General features: G+C 30.9%; 1 protein-coding gene across 1 annotated transcript; it reads right to left on the bottom strand.

Annotated features, from left to right (window-relative positions):
* Positions 1 to 222: 222 nt before the first annotated feature.
* On the bottom strand, positions 223 to 20,620 carry LOC119680677 (protein jim lovell-like). The gene is made up of 3 exons (XM_038093614.1): positions 18,251 to 20,620; positions 8,771 to 8,902; positions 223 to 1,538 (listed from the first exon to the last, which is right to left on the bottom strand). The coding sequence occupies exons 1-3, from the start codon at positions 20,403 to 20,405 to the stop codon at positions 739 to 741; spliced, it is 3,087 nt and encodes a 1,028-aa protein (XP_037949542.1). The 5' UTR covers positions 20,406 to 20,620; the 3' UTR covers positions 223 to 738.
* Positions 20,621 to 24,200: the final 3,580 nt, after the last annotated feature.

Raw genomic sequence — 24,200 nt, 5'->3', positions numbered from 1 at the left:
AACTAAAAGCACCGAAAATGCATCCTCGCACTTTTCTTATTTAATAATCATAATAATAATAATAAATATTATTTTTAATTTAAATAAACATGCATAAATAGATTTTCATTTAAATAATTAAAAATATATAAATAATCGTTGTTGGTATAGTTACATAAATTATTTGTCTCTATTTAATTTTTATTTGAAATTTTTTTTACTCTAAAACATTTGTTACACTTAAATATTTTACAATATAAAATTAACTAAAACAATATTGCAATAGAACTTGACATCGTTTTACAGTGTCCAGTATTAGAGCTCAACGTCTCCAGTCTGTATATCACGCAAAGACCTTAAACTGTATACAGGAGTTTTTACATAATCCTTTATTATAAGATAATTAAACTAAGTGCGAATAACAGCAGGTGGCATGGAGAGCGATGGCGGTCCTTGCATTGACATAAAAGGATCCATGTTACCCGTTCCATTGCCATTCAGGTTGCCATTATTGTTATTGCGAGTAGTATCAAAACTTTTACGTCGACGCTGTCGATATCGCTTGAGTTTGCGACGTGTCATATATAAACTTTGATTAAATTCACGAAATGGATTTGTTTGGGATAAAGAATTTCTATTGCCAGTGTTATGTACGCCCATACCGGTACCATTGTTAGCACCATTCATAGCCTCTTCCATATCAAAATTGTCATTTGGCGGGAAAAACATGGGATTGGCGGCCCAATCCCGCCAGAAATTTCAATCTTGCGTCGCACCATTTTGCTGCGCCGCAACTGCAGCACCGCTTAAGCCTGTTGCATTTAGATTTGTCAACAAATCATTTCCACTATTACTGCCGGTGCTACGTCTCTGTTCATCGCGATTTAAAGCTAAGGGTTGTAACGATGACATACCACCACCAAATTCTTCATCCATGGAAGAGGATTGTTTGGAACGATCCGATTTACAATCTTCATCCATACTCATATGATGTAAGCCGCTAGCAGAGGGATGTCTATCGTTTGGTGGTAGCAAATTCAACATACCCAATGGTAAACCCGGAAAGCCACCAGGAAAATCTGGATAAAAGCCTTGTGGGAAATGATTAAATATAGAATTGGGTCCACCGAGTAAATCTGGTTCTGAACTCGAGCTACGTGGACCACCACCTGGCATTGGCATACCCAAATCCATATCAGAGTTATTTTCTCTTCGTTCTTTACGCGATTCACGTTCACGTTCGTTATCGCCATGTTGTTGATTTTTGTTTTTACTACTTGAACTAGAGGAACCGCCAGCATTTATGCCCATTTGTAGTAGCTCAAGTGGTGGTCCACTAATGCAATCTTTTCTCAATTGTTCCAATTTCAAACTTTTCCCATATTTACCACGTACGTACATCAGCAAGGAGTTATAGGGAATACCAAAAATACGTGAAGCTTGTGAGGTGGTCATTTTCTTATTCCAAACGTGTTGCAAGGCTTCGGTAAGCTCGGCATTAGTCCAAGAACGTGGCGGACCACCGCGTGGTGCCGAATGTTGACCCTTAGGGCGGGGCACTAGAAATAAATATAAATTGAAATTTATTATTTTAACATTTTAATAGTAAAAGTACAGTAAATATTTAATGTATGTATATGTGTATGTCTATATACTCGTAGATTTTCATTTGAAAGTTAAATTTGTCGAAATTATAAATCAAATTCAATTTGTACTTTACTTCGTGTACGTTGAACAGTTACAAAAAATATTTAACATTTTACTTTAGTTTATTAAGCAATTTGTGGCAACATTTTATTGTATGTTGACTTAACTGCACCTCACATGCAAAGGTTATCACTTCTTTATGATCTGCTAATGTTTTAATCTTGCATTTAACGCTGACATTCAAGGAATTTTGAGATTTTGCTTCGCTTTTTCTTCAATAAAGTATCTTTTGTTTTCTTACAGTACGTTATTTTGGTTGTTGGAGTCTTCGTCGTCATTATTATTATTATTATTGTTGTTGCTGTTGTTGTTGTTGTTGGTGCTGTTCTGGCAATTGATCCATACACACCCTGCTGTGCAAGTGAATTTGTTGTGCATGTGCTGCATACAGCACCTAATATTTGTCTGAGCACAAGTAATCTCTGTGGTGGTTCCACATGTAAATTACAGTGCGCCACATGCGCTTATATCGTTGATGAAAATCTCAAAATTTATGCAAATAAACTGAGGAAAAGATCTGGTACAGGTTGTTGAAATTCATAATCTTCTACACGTTAATATCGAAACCATTGTTCTTTATTGCGATATGTGCATTTTTGATAGGATCTAATTGCGGTACTTATTAATCTAAACTTATGTAGTGCATCTTATTCTTACATCTACATTGTCCGCTTTGTAGTTTTCCTAACTCTAACTTAACTCTAACTCTAGTTTCGCCTATGGAGGAAAAAATGATTTTGTTTTAAATTTCATTGTACCATTTCTGCTTTATTTGTATCAAAAGCCTGTATTTATTAATACACGAATTACATTTAGCTTTCATTTAAGTGAAATAATTTCGAATATAGAAAAATTGATTACTGTCAAATAGTCAGTTAAAAAATAATTTAGAATATGTGAAAGAATGCGTTATAGTTAGGTTGTTATCAGTTAAAATATCTCTCATCAGAGAGATACAATATGTGACATCAACTAAGTTAGATAAGAACCAATTATTTGATCAGGGATCCCGCTAGAATCATGTAATATCACAACTGGTCAATTTAGCCTAAATGTGGCAATTTCTCAAGTGGGCTTTCTTGGTACACAAGGCTGCCACTCCAACCTAACCAAACCTAAGTTAAGGTTCCACAATAACCTCGGATCAGAAATTTTGGTTTTTAAATATATATTTAACAAATTTGTCAAGAAGCTATAGTATAAGTTTTCAGAAATAATGAATAGTAGTTTGAAAGTGATCAATCTTCAGATTTTTTTACCACAATATCAAACTAGATAGCTATTAACTATACGACACGATGTTTTTCATGAGAGACCTTAACTTCGAATCAAATTTTAATAATTATTGGCAAATCAATATGAATTCCGTTTATATCGATAAGCAAAACATATATTGTATTCGATTAACTAAAAAGAAGAAGATTTACAAATATGGATAAAAATTGCTTTCTTATAAATTTATAAAAAGACTATACTACATCTGATAATAAGTAAATAAATAATTTAGAAAATGATAATTAAGAGAAAATAAAACAAGCTTAAGATTGTATATCTATATGTATATGAAAACCAAAACAAATGGTAGTTAATTCATTTGATTTTATTTTAATTCAATTCAATAATTTATTTTTCGTAGCCTATAATGATTTGCTTCAAAAATAGTTCGATTGTGTAACGTTTCAGCAGCTTTTCACTGATGGTAATTCAATCAATCAATTTAATGTGTTAATTCGTGTTTCCCCAAACAAAGAGAATTTTTGTGTAGCCTTTTTGTGTAAATGATTCCAAACTGTCAAGTGGTTGAGGTTTAGTGCTTTTGTTATCTCTTAACAGCTTACGTGTCAGTTATTCTCCATGGGTTGCAAAAATTCATCGACTTTTTTAGTGACTGGTCGACCAAAGTGATGTGCCCCTTTAAGATAGAAATTTCTGAAGCGAAATTCTACTTCTAGAGTGATCATGGAATTTGTAAAATATTGTATCAATTTCCTTTATATGAATGATAATGATTTTCACATACAAAACCAAGGAACAATCAAAAAGACTGTTGAAGAGTTCTGGAAAAATCGAAGACTATGCTCTCAAGTGCGGCTTCCTGTTTAAGTTTCTCGAAAAATGTATGTACAATAACAAGAGTAAAGTATGTAATATTACTATGAAATTGTATGTCATAATTAATAAGTTACTGCCAAATTTTATATTTATAATGCAATTCTTTTTTACATTTTTTTTTATTCCAAAAAGGAATTCGTTTTTATTTGGTCAGAAATCCTTTTAATCTTTGACTTCGTTTCGAAACAAAAATCACGTTTTTAATGTGAACAAAACAGTTAATCGCACCTACACAATTCAAATCGGATTGTCTTCGTTGCTTTCTGCCCAGACTTACTGCATTTGTATCTTATTTTCTGGTAAATTCACTACATAAACTGAGATTGTTATCGTATACGAATTATTGTGGTATATCATGACGATTTAATATTGTAATTGAGTCAGTACAAAGTATAAACAAAACAAAAGCAATAAAAGTCAAATAAATATTTTAAGATCTTTCATATGCGATCGATACTTTTTGCTTAATATATTATTTGAAAAAAAAGAAAAAATTTATAAAAAAATTATTGAAAATATTCAGAATACAACATAAAAATAAAAATAAATAACAGAAAGAAATGGTTTACAAAAGAAATTATTATTCTAGAAAATCGCAAATACTGCAAACCAAAAAAAAAAAATAAAAATTGGTCACGTTTTTCTATTGATGTGAAAAATTAGATATTTTCTTACTTCAAAGATATTAGACTATAAGATATCATAAACAGGGCAAATAAATAAAATTTCATTAGAATTATTATTTGTATGAAGTACAAGACATACTTTGTTAGAAGTGATATATGGTAGTTTATAAGAAATGCATTTTGGCATCATTCTTTAAACATTAATAGTAAAGTATTTTATATTATGCAATACTAGAATATGTGATTGCAATTTTTATTGTTGTTCTTAGGTTTATGTAAACTAGTAGTCCCTATGTTATTTTACTTAACATTATATGCCGTGGAGGCTTAACATAACAGCGTTCAAAAAAACGTGTATTAATGCAACACGTCTATCAACGCCCCATTGCAATTTCAAAAGAAATTTCCGCTGGTGCCAATGAAGAAGTGTATGCAAGACATAACTCCCACCTTGGTAGGATACAATGCCGACTTATAACCTCTGCTAATCTTTGGAACATAGGACCCGGTGGTGAATACGCAACTCCATGCCAAATGAATTTTAAAATAAATATCTTATTAGTCTTTCAGCGTAAGTTTTGGTATTAACCACAACCAGTACGAATCCAACCTCAACTGCACAGCCGAACCTGCGGACCACTGACGCCCATAGTACTAAATCTACAAGTTCACTTACTACCATGCACAAGTGTCGACGTGGCACCGTTATTTTAGTCGCTTTTTACGGCAGGCATGCCTTATCTCGGGAATAAATTAACACCTTCACCGCAGATGGGCGAATATGTAGACTATTGCTATTACTGTTTTAATGGTACATTTTCTTCTGCATAATTGCTGTAATCCTTTAAATTACTTTATTAATTAAATAACATCAGCAGATAAATCCGTAGGATGACATATTGGCAGTGCCACTAATAAAATATCCATATAATAATTAAAAACTGATAACTTTCTGTTTTAAGTCAAAAAAAGTAAATATTTCCGATTACTAACCGAATACTTATTCAGTCACCGTTGTTGTAGTAACGCTACTCTTTATATTTTTGGAACAATGAATTCAAAGCAATTTTGTGTCTTGACTTATCAATGCTTTTGGCTAAAAAAAAAATCACGTGACATGTAAAAACTCGGTTTTTACACAAAATCATTTGTGTAAGCCCTAAATGGAAGTTGCTAGACATACCTATATAGCACCTTTGAATAGCTTTCACCTCCATCGCATTCGCCAGATTTAACCAACAGTCATTACCTAAGATACATTTTAAAGCCAAAGATGAAATATTCTGCAAGAGAGGTATCGAAATCAAACGCTGAAATGATTGTATTGTTCTTTAAGCAGATTACTCTTAAAGGAGGACTAGCATTTGAATGACTTGCTGTCTCAATGACTTTCAACTGAAGTTCATTTGAAGAACAATTAAGAAATTTACTACTATTAAATACTATTTTGATATTAGGTATTATTTGATTATCATTATATACTGCAATATCCACATACATACATTTCACATTTGCGGTAATCAGCTCAAAATCTAAAGTGCTCATATCTAGATACTATTGATCTAAATTTAAATCAAACTAATGTAATATACAAACTGTTTTTAAAACTTTCACCTGATCTTTGATTGATCATGCATTAACATAATGTACTTTAACTCAATTGTCACTTATATGTGATATAATGTACACATTTAAATATTTTAATTGTTTTCATAATGCTTTTATATTGCATATACCTTTAATAATAAAAGACTAATGGCTAAAGCAATGTCAAGCACATATCTGGAGACATTGAAGCAAATGCATATCTTAAAAGTGTACAGAAAAGTATTCATATAAATCACTGAACTTGTCAAATTGTTGATATGAGTTATCAACGATCAAAATTTAATCTTGAATGTCATTTGCATAAAAACAATCTTTAACATCACGTCAATCAATTCAATCAAAGATTTCGATTTTGACTTGTTTGTTTGAAGGTATATGTATGCTAACATGTATTTAACATTGATATATGATTTGATTATAAGTATTTCTGATTTAAATGTGCTATAAACATATTTTAAGATTAGTTAAATACATAATTATTCAATACATTGAATAAGAAATGAGCTAGTTTTATGTTCAGTCAACCTTATTTTCTCGCCATAATAGCATTGAAGGTTTTTGAACTATTTTCAATCTTTATTTAAAATAATTGCTCAATAAAAAAATTGATTTTTTTTTGTAGAGCAAAGCGGTAATTGCCACTCATGCACATGAAGACATTCACTTTTTTTTATTATATATATATTTTTTTTTTGCAAAAATAACATAAAAAGTTAATAATATTATTTTTATTGTTTTTTTTTTGGTTTTTTCTGTTTTTCTTGATATGCAAAAGTGCGACATGCATAGGTGCACATGTTCAATGAGCAAATACAGGAAAACCACAAAATTGAATTTACCGCCTCACATGATTTTGACGCGTTTTTCTGTGTGATTGACGCAGTCTTTTTTAGTGCTTTTTTGTGCTTCACAATACAAGTAGAGTTGTCTTCTCATTGAAATACGTTCAATATTGTTTTGAGAATAAAATCCGGTTGTATTATAAGTAATAAGATTTGATTTTTTTTAAATCTCTATATAATTGTAAGTCAAACTTTTCTCCATAAAACAGTTTGAAAGTTTTAGTTATCGTATATATGTAGTATGTATATATCTAAAGCTTAAATATATATATTAGCAACTGATATTTAACATAACAAACTCTTTAGGTCTTTTGAATCTTCAGCAACCTTAGCGCGAAGAACAGAAAACTGATCTATAGCCACATAATTAGACCAGCATTACTGGTCGCGTATAGCAAAGCTGCCGACTCTACTATGTAACATAAAAGATACAAGTTGCTCAAAGTCAGGCTCTCCGAAGACTCTTCAAAGTGTCTTGATACATCCGCACAAACGACATGCTAAGAGATCTTAGAATAGACCAGATCAAAAAATGCATAAGGGACAGAGCCCTGAAGTTATATGCGAAAACTGACAGGTTATTCTACTTAGCACTATCTAATCTTAGAGTAATCACTCTCCGCACGGGAAGGTACGCAGATCTTAGATCAATCACTGAATAATCATGCAGCTTATAAGGAATACATAAATTAGTCAATGAGATGGGTGGGACCCTGTAGTGCCCCCAGCTATCAAAGAGTAAAAGTGCCCAGTTGCGTTAACTCGAAAAAAGGATCAACATACATACATACATTATATTTCATGTAATATATGAGCACCACAAAAAATGAAACTGATAAGCATCAATACATTCTGGTTACTCATTTTTGCAAGAATTAATTCCAAGAATAAGAAGCTACCAATTTAGTACTAATTTTTCCTCAAAAGAACCATATTGGTTCACTTATAGGACTTTATCTCTTAATAGATTGAACTGTTAATTCAAATGATTAATGATATAATAAATATTCTGCCTTGGGCTTACTCTATGGTTAAAATATGTACGGAACTTTTTGTTTAAAACAGCGTTCGGTCCATATATTGAAAAAATTTTTTGTTATTGATAATAATTTCAAAGGCTTATCACTATCTAGTAATTAACTTTTCGGTCATATCATCAATTGTAACAGTCTATGACTAAAAATAATCGATTTATTTTCTTGCTAATATAAAAATATTATTAAAGTCCAACTTAATCTTTGTATTGAAGAAGTTATTACAAATAACTGTAGCTTTACGTTAATTAAAAGTTCCTCTCCACACAGCTACACATATTTTTATATATTTATATATTAAATATCTACTAAATACAGGTTGATTCACACATTTTATATATGACCCTTCTATAGAAGATTATTCTGAATTTAGTGCTTGTAGGCAACACCAACAAATTTCATAACAGCAATGTTTTAATATATTTTTTGAAATTCAACAATTGTATTAGCCATACTTATAATCATACTTATACTTACAATATACTTATAATATACTTATAATATGCTTATAATATACTTATAATATACTTATAATAAGTTTTAAAAATTAATGTAGTTAAAAATAAATGTGATTCGAACTTTGTTTAAAAAGTCAGTATAGCAAGTTTAACAAAAATACTTTTTCGTTATATCTTTACTTTCGGTATCATAATGTAGATAACCCTATATATGGGAAAAAACACCAATATATCACTAGAAATTCATATGTAGTCTATGTTATAAACACAATGTATTTTATATTAGTATATAAGAATCGTTGTAATAATATATCTTTCTTACACTGTTCAATCTTATTTTGGATATAATAGTTAACTAATTTTTTAAATATATAATATAATACATTGATGAATGAAATACTTACTTTTCTTTTTTAGAAATGGGGGCGTATCTGGCCCAATGCCACGCGGATCAGACATTTCCATTAATGGATTGTATAGTTTGCCAGGATCAATACCAGGAGGAAATAGTCCCAATGGTGAGTCTAAGCCAAACACTACAAAATAGAAATTTATTTTATATACTTATGTATGTATAATTCGTTTTAATGCTAAATATATTATAGCATATAAATATAATAAATAAATAAAATTTATTTATTAAATAATTATAGTAAAAAATAGTATTTTTTTCATCGTTTTATTTATTTTATAATACTATAAATATTTATTATAACACTATATTTCATTCATTATAATATCTAAAATAGCTATATGGTCAACAGAATGAAGTATTTGGTTAAACAACTTAATTCAGTCAATTTTCTCAACTAAGAAGCACTTTTTCATTTGATATAGCGACTTCATTATTAACCAAAATATACTAATTATAAATTCAAGTTTTACATATAGAAAATATTTTTGTTTAAATGCAAAAGATATCAAATCAAACTATTAAAGTAAAATAATTCTTTAAAGAAAAATTATTATTTGAATATAAAAAGTGGCAGTGGTAATAACAATTTAATATATCTATATGTTAAAACCTTAGAAACGACTGAGTAAAATATAAAATAAAAAATTCTCATACTGAATACCTATTTAAATTTTATATAAAAAAGTCATTAAACTAAAAAGTTTCTGCCATAAAACTGTCATTTTTTAACGACAATTGACAGCGCGTTTAAAGCAAATAATTTAAGCAACCGACTTCCTTATGCCTATTGCCTATATCCTTATTGCCTATATTTTTTTTTGACAGAAAAAAGTGTTTTAAATGCAAAACTAAAATCCAGAAAAAATAACCAAAATATATTCAATTGCGGTTACAATGTACGTACTACTGTAGTACAAATATATCTTTCCCATATCTGCAGAAATGTGAATTAAGGTGCAAAAAAGTTTTGGCAAGCAATCACTTTACATGCACTGAACCAACGGAGCAAGGACATAAAGTTTCATATGCCATTTAGTTGGTCTTCATTGAAATTTACGATGCCTTCGTTGAAAATCAAGTGAAAAAATTAACGTGTGGAAAGTTTAAAAAATAAATAAGAATAAAAATAAATAAGAATAAAAATAAATAAGAATAATATATTAAATAAATACATATAACTTTAAATGGCAAGAGTGCATGAATGTAAGAAACACTTTTTAAAGCTCGATTAAATGCAATTTGAATCAATTGTATAAAAATGCCAGTGGCGTTACTATAAAAATATTTGCATACGAGTATATATGCAATGTAGTTACAATAAGATATCCTTCTTCAGCAGAACAGAGCTGAGGTTGCTGGTAGGATATCTAACGGGTCACCAAGGGCTACGTTACCATCTCAACAAAATGAACCTGTCCGAAAAGATAGATTGTAGACTCTGCTTAGAAGCAGAGGAGACAACCAGCAACATTTTATGTGACTGCCCAGCCTTGATCTGGGCCAGGATGATGTCACGGGATCGGGAATTGCTTTCCCCTTTCGACATTAGGAGTCATTCAACGGTCGACATTTTAGCCTTCATCCGGAAGGCGGTATGTTTTCTGTTCAGTTAGGGTCTGTTGAAGCACAAAAGATCAATCATGGTCGCAGTGCTCTGCTCAAATGTGAGCTAGTACCCCGTTCTTTCTCTATCTCTATCTATACATGCAATGTATTTAATCAAGGTATAAAGATATAACATATGTGACATAAAAATAAACAAATCAATGTTGTTAATAATAGGCAATATTAAACAATAAAAAAAAAAATTAAAGTAAAAAAGAACAATGTATATCAGATTTATTAATTAAAACAATATCCTGTCATTACCAATTTCTTATATTTATTCCATATAGGTTTCATATATACCCAAGCATATATGAGGTTATTAGCTTAACTTCTATTTTACACTCTACGTAGCTAGTTCTACAATAAAGAACAATTGTAATAAACTAAACAATTGTTCCAAAACTTAACCTAAGCTAGATAACAAACATGCGGTTTTATCATATAAAACAATGATAAAACTTTGCCTTTGTTTCGAAATCAATTCTAAACTAAGATTGCAATCGAAAAGGTAAAGAACTGTCTGTAGAGCTCGCTGCTATGTAAAAAAATTAAATATACACAAGTCCCAGAAGCTTTCTAACTAGAACACAATAAGACACTATCTAAGGAAAGATCTTTACATTACATTACAAAGAAAATAGTCTTTCAAAAAAGAACCTATTCTTACTGCTTCAACTACCTGTAAATGATTTCACACGAGACTTATCTGGTCAAAATAGAAACTAGTCCAGGAGGCTTCTTTTAAAAATATTGAAAAATAATATTTTCATCCTAACAGATGTCGTTGCCTGGCACAGCTGTTTAGGTAAACATTTCTTAAAAATTAATATTTATCTATTGACTTCTACAAAAGCTGTAGTAAAGAGTAAGTAGAAGTAATCATCAAATATCATCTCGTTTCCCATCCGCTACACAGTAAAAAGAATAACTAAATTAGATCACTTTTGTCTGGATGATATACCCTTGTGGCGAAAATTCAGTAGGCAGCAACCGATATTGTTTGGATTATAAATAGTAGATGATCAGTTATACTTGCCGCAGCCCACCGAATGTTTAAATCTGGTTCCGGATTTGATATGAAATCATATGAATTTGGTATGAAATTATAAAAATTGTAATTTGTAAATATTTTGTATTAGAAAACCACCACTGTCAGATTTAAAGCCTTTATTTATGTAGTTCTAAATATACTAACTTTACAAAGCAAATATCTATATGCATCACAGTGGTATTGAAAGGGCTTAAATACTTAATAAAACTGTAAAAATTTAATATTTTTGTTATTATATTTATTTAAAAATATTTTTCCATACCTTGTTGGCGTTGGTATGTACATTTGTTTGTTTGTCATATCAACCTACGACACAAACTTTACAATTTCTGTCTTAAGGAATAAAGCAATTCTATATATGGAATACTATTTTTCTTGAATACACGCTTTAGTCCTTATGTAAAGCCCAAACAATAACAACAACAACAATATCAACAAATAATATATAAAATATATTATGGTATATTTTTTCCAATAAACTTGTTCGAAACACACAGTAGCGATATTCATATTAATAATATCCGCTTTGGGGAGTTTTTAAGTTTAACCCGCCAAAAATATGCAACGACATGTAGAAGCCACTCGTATGCGCTTCAGCCAGGATATAAAATAAATTAAAGCGAAAAAGCATAAAATATTTTACAAAAAAAAAAAACAGCCAAAAAAAAATAAATATTAATGCAAAAACGAAAAATATCTAAAAAATAAATAAGAACTCTGCAACTTATGAACGAAAAAAAGAAGTTAAGAAAACGTAAAGCAATGCGACAAATATTCTTTACGATGTATGAAAAATCACTAACTACTGCATAAATATCCTTAGGCATGTGATTTAGAGTTGAGCATAGGTGGTAGCTCTGGTACTCTTAAATGCCAAAGTACGGAATGGTAAATAATTTGAAGGAAACAGACATGTACGTATGCGATCAAAAGAAGGAAGCAGCTAAAGTCTTTTTTGAACCTATCTATATATGTACATTTATATATGAGTACGAGTATATTTGTTTTTTTTTTTTTTGGTTAAATAATTCTGGCATTTAAAATTGTAAAAGAATGAATGGAAAAATAAATAAAATAGTAGCTTAACCAAAAAATATACGAAAAAAAATTAATAGTAAAAAACAAAATACAATTTTTAAAGAATTATTGAACTAATATCAGCTGAAAGGTTAAGGACTTAAGCTGAAGTTTTGGCAGCAAAGCACCGCAGTAAAATATGAATGGTGAAGTGCACACGCACATACTATGTTTAAAAAAAATGCACACAAACATGACATCCTTGACTGAATACATCCTGTGCCAAGAAAAATATTTAAAAGTCGCTGTTATTAAATAATAAGAAGCGTATATGCCAGTAGCTCATCACAGGTATTATAACACATTTTATTTGCATATATTGTATGGTACTCGTATTATTGTTTGTACTATATACAGGGTGTATGCAGTAAAGTGAACTAATTGTTTCAAAATCAAGGTGGATTATTTTTTTAGTATATAAATAATCCACTTTTTATGTATAGTTGGTTGCAGTTGTAGCTTAATAGATATATTTCCACTTTTCGTAATTAGGGAGTATTTGACATTTCATTACTACATTTTTTGCAAAAATCTAAAAAGATAAGATCTATATCCGAGTTCTAAGCCTGGCACTTGCAGTCCAAACAAATTGTATATGGACTATAAACTAATTAAATAAAATTCGATTATTTCCAAAGACCACTGATGAAGAGTACTTGGCAATACTCGAAATAGCGTTGTATGGTCAGCCAAATTTTCAATAAAATTAAAAATAAATTTTTGTGTTTGTCCTTTCTTTGCTATTCGAATCCGTCTAACTTTTAAATAGTTTCTTTCTTCATAAAAAGACAAGCCATTATCGGCAAGAAAAAATTAACCTTAAAGATCTATATCCTTTCCTCCTTACCGAAGAATAGTCCTAAAAATTGTTAAAGGAGTACTCCTCTATATAAACCAACTTTTATGAATAGATGATTGGTTGGTTATAGCTGCAGGTTAATAGATACTTTTTCACTTTCTTTATTTATCGGCTTACTGTCCAAAAATTTATGAATTTATGAATAAACAGTCATACCAATTATAAAAAAGACACTTTTGTAAAAACTGTTTGTTCTGATGAGCATACCTAGTCAATCACAGAATAAAAATGTACAAATTAATAAACTGAATCCGTTTGGTTGAGTTTAGGTCATTTAACAGATCTTTGGAGCCCTATGTCCCAAAGCAGCTGTAAAGTACGTTAGCTAGAAAAAAATAATTTTGAATAAAAATAGCACTATTTTAGAAAGGTCCTTTTATAATACCAGTAAATCTTTACTAAACATTGTTGAATATAATTTAATAAAGTTAGAGCTTATAGTGGGTAGACACCTTTTGGGGAATGCCCAGCAGTGATGGAGTAAATGATCAATACTTTTATTTTACTCAGTTTGTGAATTTTATATAATATACTAATAGAAAATTACAACTTCAACGAAATGGAGAAGTTGATACGCATTCGGGTACTTATAGTATATGACACTTCCTATCAAAATGCATTCTGGATGGCTTGTATGGAAGCAAAAACAAATTTTTAAAATTTAATCTCCTATCTATCATTAATGTATTAGCTAAAAATATGCAAAATGGTTATAAGATCAGATATCATATACGGACCAGAAGTGTGTTTAATAACAAGCGGATCAAAACAGGGTGATTGCCAAAACTTCGTGAAAAGAGAATATACTAACTAGTTTGAGTTAATCAAAAGTGTGTAAAATGTTTGAATAATCAAGTCTGGAGGTTCAGATGGATTGGCTATTTTAGAAGAACAAGAAACAACCGAATTCATAAAATGATTCCAGACTATGTAGAACTAGTAGCTAGAAAGAGAGAACTCCCACATAAATTGTTAATTGTTTGACTTAGAAACTAAAGTTTTAGCTATTAGGCTAAGAAACTAAAAAAGTGCATTTAAAAGCTGAGAAGAATGAAGGATAATGAAGTAGAAAGCTAAAACGCACTTCAGATTGTTGAGGTTAGGTGTTATTATAAAAAATATTTTGGTAGTTATATGGTACCGTAAAAAGTCATATTGTAATAATTTGTATAACTCTTATTTAAATTACAATTAAATTAATTTTAAAAACAAACAATAAAAGTTATTCCATTTCATCAAATATTCAAATATATATAGCTTCATGAATTTTGTAGTTCCAAAAAACAATATTCAAAAGTTATCCTGAAACACCTTGTCATATCATCATACCAAAAAAGATTTTTAACAAATATGTACGTTTACATTATTTTGGGATTTCTTTTCTTATGCCACTGTGCGTGTCCTTTGCTTTGTGGATTACTGAGATTTTTCTACAAAAGCGAAGAATTATTCATAAAAATTGAACGCGTCTTCGTTATATTTCGCGAATGAATGATTATCATTATAACATGTCCTGACGCATAATAGTTCCTTGAGTATGCGTATGTTCATATGTATATCAACTTCAGCTTGAACAAGCTTAAGTCCTTTTTTATTTCTTTTGATTTTGCTAAGCTTTTGTTTTGCATTCGAATGAATGCATGATGAATAAAAACGCTTGAATAGATTCAAGATTCAAGTGTATTGGTAGCAAAGAGGAGAACCTGGTACTGCCGTTAGTTATGCGCTATTTTATACATACGTAAACATCTATATTTACCTTATGAGTACCTTATGAAATCACTCAGGAAGATATCAATATTATGCATTGTCATTCACGTCACAACTACACATATTCTACAATTTGTATATTTACTTATGCCGTTGAAGCATTCCGTGTTCAGCAAAGCTGCTTCTGCTGGGACTTGAAGGATTCTTTGTATGAGATAACATTTCTTATAATTTCCATCACTGTCTTGAAAGAGATAATCACAATCATCAGCGTTTACTTGTGTCTTAAGCATGTGTAGAAGTGTACTTCAAGCGTAAAACATTAATGGAATAATGACTGGTATTGTTTGAATTGACGGAAAATAACAGGATTTATGGTATGCAACCGTTTGTAGGGTATTCGCGTACACATAACTGCTGTTACGAAATGTATCCTTTCCCCATTGATTTGCTAATAATGATTTCCGCAAAATGTGCACAGAATAAATTTTATTTTTAAACATCATATTGTCATGGATTATGTTTAGTCGTTTAATGTTAATTATATTTTTAAAATACTTGTTAGCGTAATACTTATTATATATAAAAATTAGTTATTTAGTGTTCAGTGCAGCAATCTTTGCATAATAAAACAAAGATAATTAGATTTAACATTTGTGGCGATTTTGAACTTTACCCTCCAATTTATTCCTCTTATGAAACAATATGAGTTAGGCAGTTAAATATTATCTATATATGAAGGGAATTAATCGAATAATTAAATACAACATTAGGATTACTAATTTCAAGAACTCTAGAAAGTTTTTTTTGAAACAACAATAAATGTTTTGAACATTCTAGGTGTGGCTCCTCAAACTTTGATCTTTAGCTGATCTTTACGAAATTTGTAAAAAAAAGTTGTAGTTCTTTTTTCATAGTAAAATTATACGTTGCATAGATATTTCTTTTATAAATCTGAGGTCAAACTAATTACTATAAAATCGGAGGAAAATGTTTTACTGGGACGCTATGTGGACATAGTGTGTCAGCATTACTTAACCTTGCCTTGTTTTTTAAAGCTTATGTGTACCAAAATTAAATTTATATACTATACGTGAAGAAGATTTGTAAAAATAATTGGAGTTTATTTTGTTAGGCAAAGTTGGATATATATTCATGGATATATATTTTATAAATCTGACGTCCAATCGTTGTATGATGTTAGTATACTCTTTGCCACTGTCTGAAAGAACACGTGGTCTGTGTTGTGTTATGTAAAGTGGTGTGCTAACTTTATTTTTTAATTTTAGCTGTCAATTGTTGTTGCTTTCAATGCAAAACGAATTTTTTTGACAATTAGGAACAAAACCCTCATGTAAATCCATATGTTTACCTGAGATTTTTAAGCTTATATTTAGAAGTTTTAAATTGATAAAGTGATTCAATAGATAAATATAAATATCATTAGAGAATAAATCAGAACCTTTAGTCATGTTATAAATAAGAAGAAAGGTTCTGAGTCTTTTATGACAATGGAGCTTTCAAAAGTTCAGGAATTTTTATTTGACCGCAACAGCAGTTTTTGTGGTCTCCAACCTATATAAAACTTTGGAGTTCTTTCTTGGTAATAGAAAGGTCACTGATGCGAATTAAATTTAATTTCAAATGTTATTCATATCATAATTACTAAAGTACTTTAAATAATGCTACATTAACTAAGATTGCGACTTATATAATCTTTACATGTGTTCTGATTAATAATATTGTTTACATTAGTGAAAATCTTTTAAATTTTTTCATGCAAATTCTGATAAACCTTGATAACGTTTGTATCTTATCCATAACTTTAGCTTTGAAGGACCTTTGAACGGCTTTTAGAGTTTTAAGATTTTGTTATAAGTCTGTATAAGCATAATTTTAGCTTTTAAAGACCTTATAACGTAACATATATATATAATATGCGTTAGTTCACCTTTTTAAGGATATAAGGTCCTTACAGCTTAAACAAATGTTCTTAATACATATACAGTATGCAAAAGTTTACCTTTTAAGATCTTTTAAATAGATATTGGAGCTTTAGGATTGTATTCAGTGTGTCAACTAACCTAACAATCAGTGAATATTCAGTAATTGAGTTATCTTCGCTTATAGACACTTTAACCAGTTCTTCTCAACTAATCTGATTATATTCGTTCTTTTCACTTCCTTTAAAAAATTTCTTCTGCCACCACTTCCTTTTCATGGGCCAATAAAAAAAGAAGTAGTCTTTGAACTCTAAAAGAAGCAGGCAATAAAAATAAAAGTTAATCTACCAATGGAAACCGCATTTTGCTTACAAATGTTATGTGCTCTTATCACTTGCATGCACTCCATGCACACACGTGTTGCATCCTGACTGGAAAAAAACATGCATTAAAATCAAGCTAACTGCTTTTGCACGAAACAGAATGCAGTACATCCATGGAGAGATAGATTGGAGTGCTGGAAAGAAAAGCATTGGCGGTGCCGTTGTTGACTTTTTAAGTCACTTGAAATTGCACGTCATCAGACCACTAAAGTTGTTAGTGTGTAAAATCCCTAATGCGAATGTCAAACGCGCTGTCAAAGCAAACATGTTGCTTTTGTTTATATTGCCTCAACGCAGCGAGGAGTACCTAGATCCTTCGAGCTACAGTGCAAATGCATCAAAGCGTAAGAATTCAAAACTTTATCAATGAGGAGAAAAATTATTTGCACAGCATTCAGTAAAAAAATCTGATTTTTTCCTTTGAGAAGTAAAGCACCGCACAGGAAGTGACGTGTGCATACATCAACGAATATGATTATTAAGGATTTCCGTTTTTCGCAACAGTTTGCCGTGCTTTTATTTGTATTTTTTGCTTGATGTTTTTGTGAATTCATTTGTGATATTTTTATTTTACTGCAAAAATTGTACAATTTTCATGTACTTTGTATATAAATTTTTTTGCTTTCAAACCAAAAGTACAAATCAACCAAGTACATCCTTGAACAATATTTGATTTCCAATATGTATACGAGGAATTATAATTCTTTAAATTTCAAGTTTGTTTGGAGTTAGATAAACATTTAAAATTATATAATAAAAGTTGTAAAATATATGTCATAGAAATAAATAAATTCAAATTTTTACACTAAAATCAAAAAACTACTCATGCTTTACTTACTATGCGGTGGTGTTAGCGCTAACGCCGATGACATACCAGGAAAGGGTAACGGTGACGGAGGATGCGGTGGTCCATCAGGTGGATTGAAGTGTGTTGGTAGGCTCATTGGCGAACTCGGTGTAAATTCCTTACTTAGCCGATTCATACTTTCTTCCAGTCTTTCGTGCGGTGCAGGACCACCACTCGATCCAAATGGTGGCAGACCAGGCATACCCATTTGTCCCAGTAAACTGTTGGCGTAAGCATTATGTTGCTGTTGCATTTCACGTTGTTCGCGTTGCATGGCGTGATCACGTTCTCTTGAGTGTTGATGTGAAACTGCTGCTGCCGCCGCCGCTGCAGCTAAGGATAGATCCATTTGATGCTCCATATGTTGAAACGGATTATCGTTATTTACAGCTGCAGCCGCAGCCGCAGCAGCTGCCGCTGCATGCATCTGTGCCTCTAATGCATCAAGCTTACATTGATTCTCAGCAGCATTTGCATTGCGATCAAGTCGCAAGTCCCTTAAGCTTGTTGCTGCGAAAGGGTTCAGACTATTATTGGAGTTGGGGGTTGATGATGAGCTGGGTTTGTTCAAATGTCGTATATCTTTCAAGGAGAGCACAATGCGATTGTTGTTATTCAATTTACTATTGTTGTTATTATTTACAGCAGTGCATTCGGTCTCATTTTCGGAATGATTGCCACTACAATCATTATCCTTTTTCGTTGTACAGAGATCTTCAGGTAAATCTGAAAGATCAGTTTGCGGTTTTCGACGTAGCTCATTGGATTTTTTAATAAGTTCTTCAATATCTTCATGTTCAGCTTGTTGTTCATTTTCATCGTTATGACGTATATGGTTCACATGTTCGTCGTCATCATCATCATCAGCAATTTCATCAATATCAATTGATCGATTTATCTCGTGGTTTGTGTCATCAACTGAATTCATTTCTTTACATTGTTTTTCATTCATATATTTTGTTTTTTCATGAGATCCAACATTTTCGTTGCTGTCATTTCCATTGCCACTGTCGTCTTCTCTTTCGATATCATTATCATCATCTATTGCTTCAGCTAACTCACTTTTGATCACAGTTTTGAGATTTTCTAAGCTCTTGGCATGCACATTCATTTTTTCCAACGACATAAGTTCATTATTTTCATCTCCAGGTATTGGTGTGCCGGGTTTGCCAGGTAAATCAAGGGGTAGATCACCAGAACGGCGTCTTGGACGTGCTTGTTTCCTACGTGGCATAGGTGACGTGCACAGATCTGAATGTATGCCTGATTCATGTTGTAGTTCTTGATCACTTTCAATTTCACGCTCTAATTGCTCTCGCTCTCTTTCACGTTCGCGTTCACGCTTGCGTTCACGTTCTCTTCGTGCTGATGAACTAAAGAGACGAGAGGGTAAAATAATTTTTGAACCAGCCGTCACCATAGATGGTGATTCATCATCAAAACTTGAACAACGTTCCAATTCTGAGGACATCAGCGAAGTATCTAGCATGCCGAAGTCATCTGGAGATGCAGCAGGTGTGGGCGTATGTTCGGGTACTGAACTCTCTACGAGACCGCGCACTTGTAGGGATTCACCAGCTTGTATGAGCATTTGTAAACGTTCTTGTGGTACACTTATCTCACCGCGATACATGAAGTCAACAATAGCCTGCACAACCCAACCACGAAAATCTTTAAGTACAATGACGGGATGTTTGCACGGTGTTTCGGCAAATACACGCTGAAAGAAAGGTGAACACGCCGAGAGCACCATTTTGTGGGCTCGTATACTGGTCTCGGCACAGACGAGTGTTACATCAACAAGCGTTTTTGTTTGCAGAAGTGCATCAAATGCACGTAAAATGTGATTTTGATGATTATTCCAACGCAGACTGTAGTGATCCTGTATTGGAGCTGTCGCTGTATTTGGTGTGTTGGGCATACTTGCAAGCATTGCGGCAGGCATTGAGTTGGGCGTGAAAGTGGACTGTGTGGTGGTAGTTAATACATTTGCAACTGCTGCTGATGCAGTAACTGTTGTCATCATGTTGAGTGGTGGCGGTGTTGGCGGTGTTATCGGTGGTGTGGCCGTGGCAGTAGTCTGTTCTGTTGAATGCATCAGAGACAGTTTACGTCTTTTGATGATATCCTCCGATTCTTTTAGCATTCAGATTCATTCACTAATAACTCGTATTGTAATAAATAAATTTAAATATTCTCGTTGCAAAAGAAATCACGTGAAAATCTTTAAAGCTGCGTAACACATTCATATGCCACGTGATGAGTTACATAAATTGCGTACGTTTTCTGTGTGTTAATATTTTTGTTTCAGCTTCTTCACTTCTTCACTTCTGCTCTTTGTTTTTGAATTAAATTGAAGTAATGCCTGTAAAGAGATAAAGAAAAAGATAAACATGAGTTCTACTGTTTTAATATATTTTCTTTTTTGTAGCTTAAAGACTTTCCTATTGCAACTTGGCTTATGAGCTGAAGGCAATCCGCGTGCCTTGCTCAAGTTGCTCATATCAAAGTATTCATGACATATGCTATATGTGATAATATGTTAATGAGTTTCGACATATATCATTTTAATGCGTTAGCAAAAATTTGCCTCTTCATAAAAAATTCCACACAAAAAATAAAATACAACAAAAAAAAGATATTTTAAATTTGACAATCTCAGGTACGTGTCTACAAGTGTATCCTTAAGGATATGCGGCTGGTAGTCTTCTATTTTTCTCGTAAGTAAAACAAAAGAAAAATCCTAGCAAGCGTGATGTGTGATAATAGCTGATGTATGCGCTTTATTTGTCTTGTTTGACTTGATACTGCTGCTCCTGTTCCAAGTGGTTCTGCCTTCTTTTGGCTGGATATGTATGTGGATGGAATCTAATTAATTCAGCGTGCTTATGCATGCGTGTGTGAATTATTTTATTTTATTTTTTTTTGTGATATCTTGCAGTAGCGCAAAACAGTATTCGTGGTATCTGACAGTGTCTGGTAAAACTAAATTGAAAAAGTTTTTCTGTTGCTCTGACTTGCTTTTTTTGGATAAACCAAGTTAAGCATACACCTTACTCAGTTCATTTACTGTTAAATAAAAACATATTTTATTCTTTGCATTTTATACTTAACGTATCCTTTTAAAAACTTATTACGACGTTAAGATAAATATTTTTATTTACTGTCTCAGAAGTGTGTACGGATGCCGTATCCTACTAGCTCTGCATTGCTATTAAAACAGCTGTTACCGCAGACGCAAGTTGAAAAGTCACTTTATTGAGGTGGGAATTTGAAGACTTGACGTCTTGATGTGAAGTGCAAGTGGCGGCTATGACGCTGTATGCTGAGACCGCATATTAACACATGTAATGCTCGAATGCATTTATGTGCAATTAGTGCAGGGCTTCTGATAAATGTTTCATTTTGTAAAAAGGACTCCTCTACTTTTTCTTGCAATTAATTTTTATTTGAATTTAGAAAGTTTTTCTACGTTTTAGTTTAATTGAAAAAAAAACCGAAACTAGTGTCTCTTTAATGTTTTTTATATGTCTGAACTCAGTATTGTTAGTAAAAAGATAAATTTTACTAAACACATAAAATAGTTAAAAAGCATTTTTTGTAAGGTTAGGTTAGGTCATACTAGCAATCCTAAGGATCAACTTAGGCCATTTGAAATATCATATAAGAGCTCAAAAGCTTTAGTATGAACTAATATCATTAAATATTATGTTTGAGATAGTCAGTATTTAATTTGTATATTTTCTTGTCGCTTTTGTAAATTTCTTTGTAATATTTATATTATTATTAAATTAATAATATTTTAAATTTTATATTATTAGTTCAAATTAATAATATTTAAAATGTTTTTTAGTTAAGTCATATTGATACTATTATATGGATCTGAAACCTGTTGTCAAACAGTTGCTATTTGAAAAAAATTGAAAGTCTTCGATGTATTAAGAAAATCTCGTAATCAAAAACTATTAGCAACAAATGCTTATAGAGCATATGAGGAATAACATTTTATTAAATATGACAAGCTTCAGAAAGAAACATATATAGTCACCTCTCCACAATATAACAAAAGCAGAACTGAAATATAATCCACACAAAAGATAAAATCATGGACGCCTGAAGAATCACTTTAAAGTTCTTCGACGAAGTCAAATTTTAAACTGGTAGACTTGTAGATCACTACAAAGGTTTTCAGAAAACAGTTTTCATTTAAAAAATTAATGATTTCGTCATAATGACTTATTTTTAGGAATAAACATATATATATATATGTATATATATATGTATGTATATATATATATATATGTATGTATATATATTTATGTGAATTGTATTAGTAATAATCAAATTAATATAATACTAGCAATACAAACAATATTTATACAACTATACTTTGTTTGGCACTTCATCGCAATGGTTTTCAGGTAAAATTAGGTGCCATTCAAATAGAAAATATATGTTTCGTTATATTTACAAGAATATCTATATATTTATTTTCATATATATATATATATATTTTCATATATATATTTATTTTCATATTAATAACTTAACTTGATACTAGTGATACAATTTGTATTTTTACTAAGAGAGCAGATAAAAAATTTATATATTAAATGTCAGAGTTTAAGCTGACTGAGTGCATGCCTCTCACTGGACTGGACCTACAGTAAGTTAGTAGAACAAGATTTACTACCTTAAGATAACTGGAGAACGTGATTGAAGTACAATCTCATTAAATACAGATTAAAGAAATTTATAACCGATATTTTAATAGAAAGGCGAATAAACTTTTTTAACTTTGAATCTCATAGTTTGAAATATCTTGACCTTGTTCAAGAATCTAACTGCAGGAAGTGACTAAAGAAGCATTCAAATTTACAACTTATACAGTCAACTTTAAAAAAATTTGGGAATCTGTTAAAAATTAGAGTAAAAATGGGGAGTGTAATCCTATTACCTTCAGAATAGGTCCGTGCACAGAATAGGTCCGTATATCTAAATAAAACGGTGTTTAAAGAAACAATCAAAACATAAGGTTATAAAGATAAGAAGGTGGACTCGGTTCAATAACACATAAACAAGAGTTCTGTAAAACCTAAGAACGGTTTATTCAATGCAATTACTCCTGAGGTTTATCATAATAGGTCCACTTTCATGAACTAAATAAACTGATCTTTTGCGAAAAGATTTGCCACCTACATCTATTTGTGCAGGTACATCAACAAGTCTTTGACGAATTTTGCTCTCACTATTTGTTTAAATACAATTGTATAAGTTATAATTTCAGTTAAGTACACCTAACTCTTTTTTTACATCAGTAGGTACGTTCCTCAGAAATCCGTGTAAAAAAAATTGCCAAGTGTCAAACAAGACAGTGATTTTAAGATTGTACTAGATTAAAAATTTTTTACAAAAAAATTTTTTTTTTCAACCGTGTAACTTCAAATCCGTTGGGTGTAATTAAAATCACAATATAATATATAGATTAATTTATATAGTTTTTTTTTTCTAACCATTTTAACTAGATATTTTTAGATTTATATTTATGTACTATGAACTACACTTACCGTAACAAACAAATTTCATCTAATTAATCTTAATTTAAAATTTAATCTTATTTGTCCTTAAGTCTTTTTCCTTTGGTTGAGTTTTTTAATTATTCACATAATTTATTGCACAAGTTTGCTATTATTAATATATTTTACATTTTTTAAATATTGGCACTAAACGATTTGCGTATCTGCAGATAAGAAATTAAAAATTAGTTTCTATATTTTCATTGAGTATTAAAATTAATGTTGACAACTGCACCATTTTTACTGAACTGCGAGAATATATTCTACAAAAAAAAAAACAACCAGCCTTAATATATGAAGGATATACCATACTAGCGCATGTAAGTGTTTTCTTAAAGATAATATTTTGAAAGATAATATTGATA

Source organism: Teleopsis dalmanni, chromosome 2 (genome assembly GCF_002237135.1).
Source record: "Teleopsis dalmanni isolate 2A chromosome 2, ASM223713v2, whole genome shotgun sequence".
NCBI lineage: Eukaryota > Metazoa > Arthropoda > Insecta > Diptera > Diopsidae > Teleopsis > Teleopsis dalmanni.
This window is presented reverse-complemented; position numbering and strand designations above follow the sequence as displayed.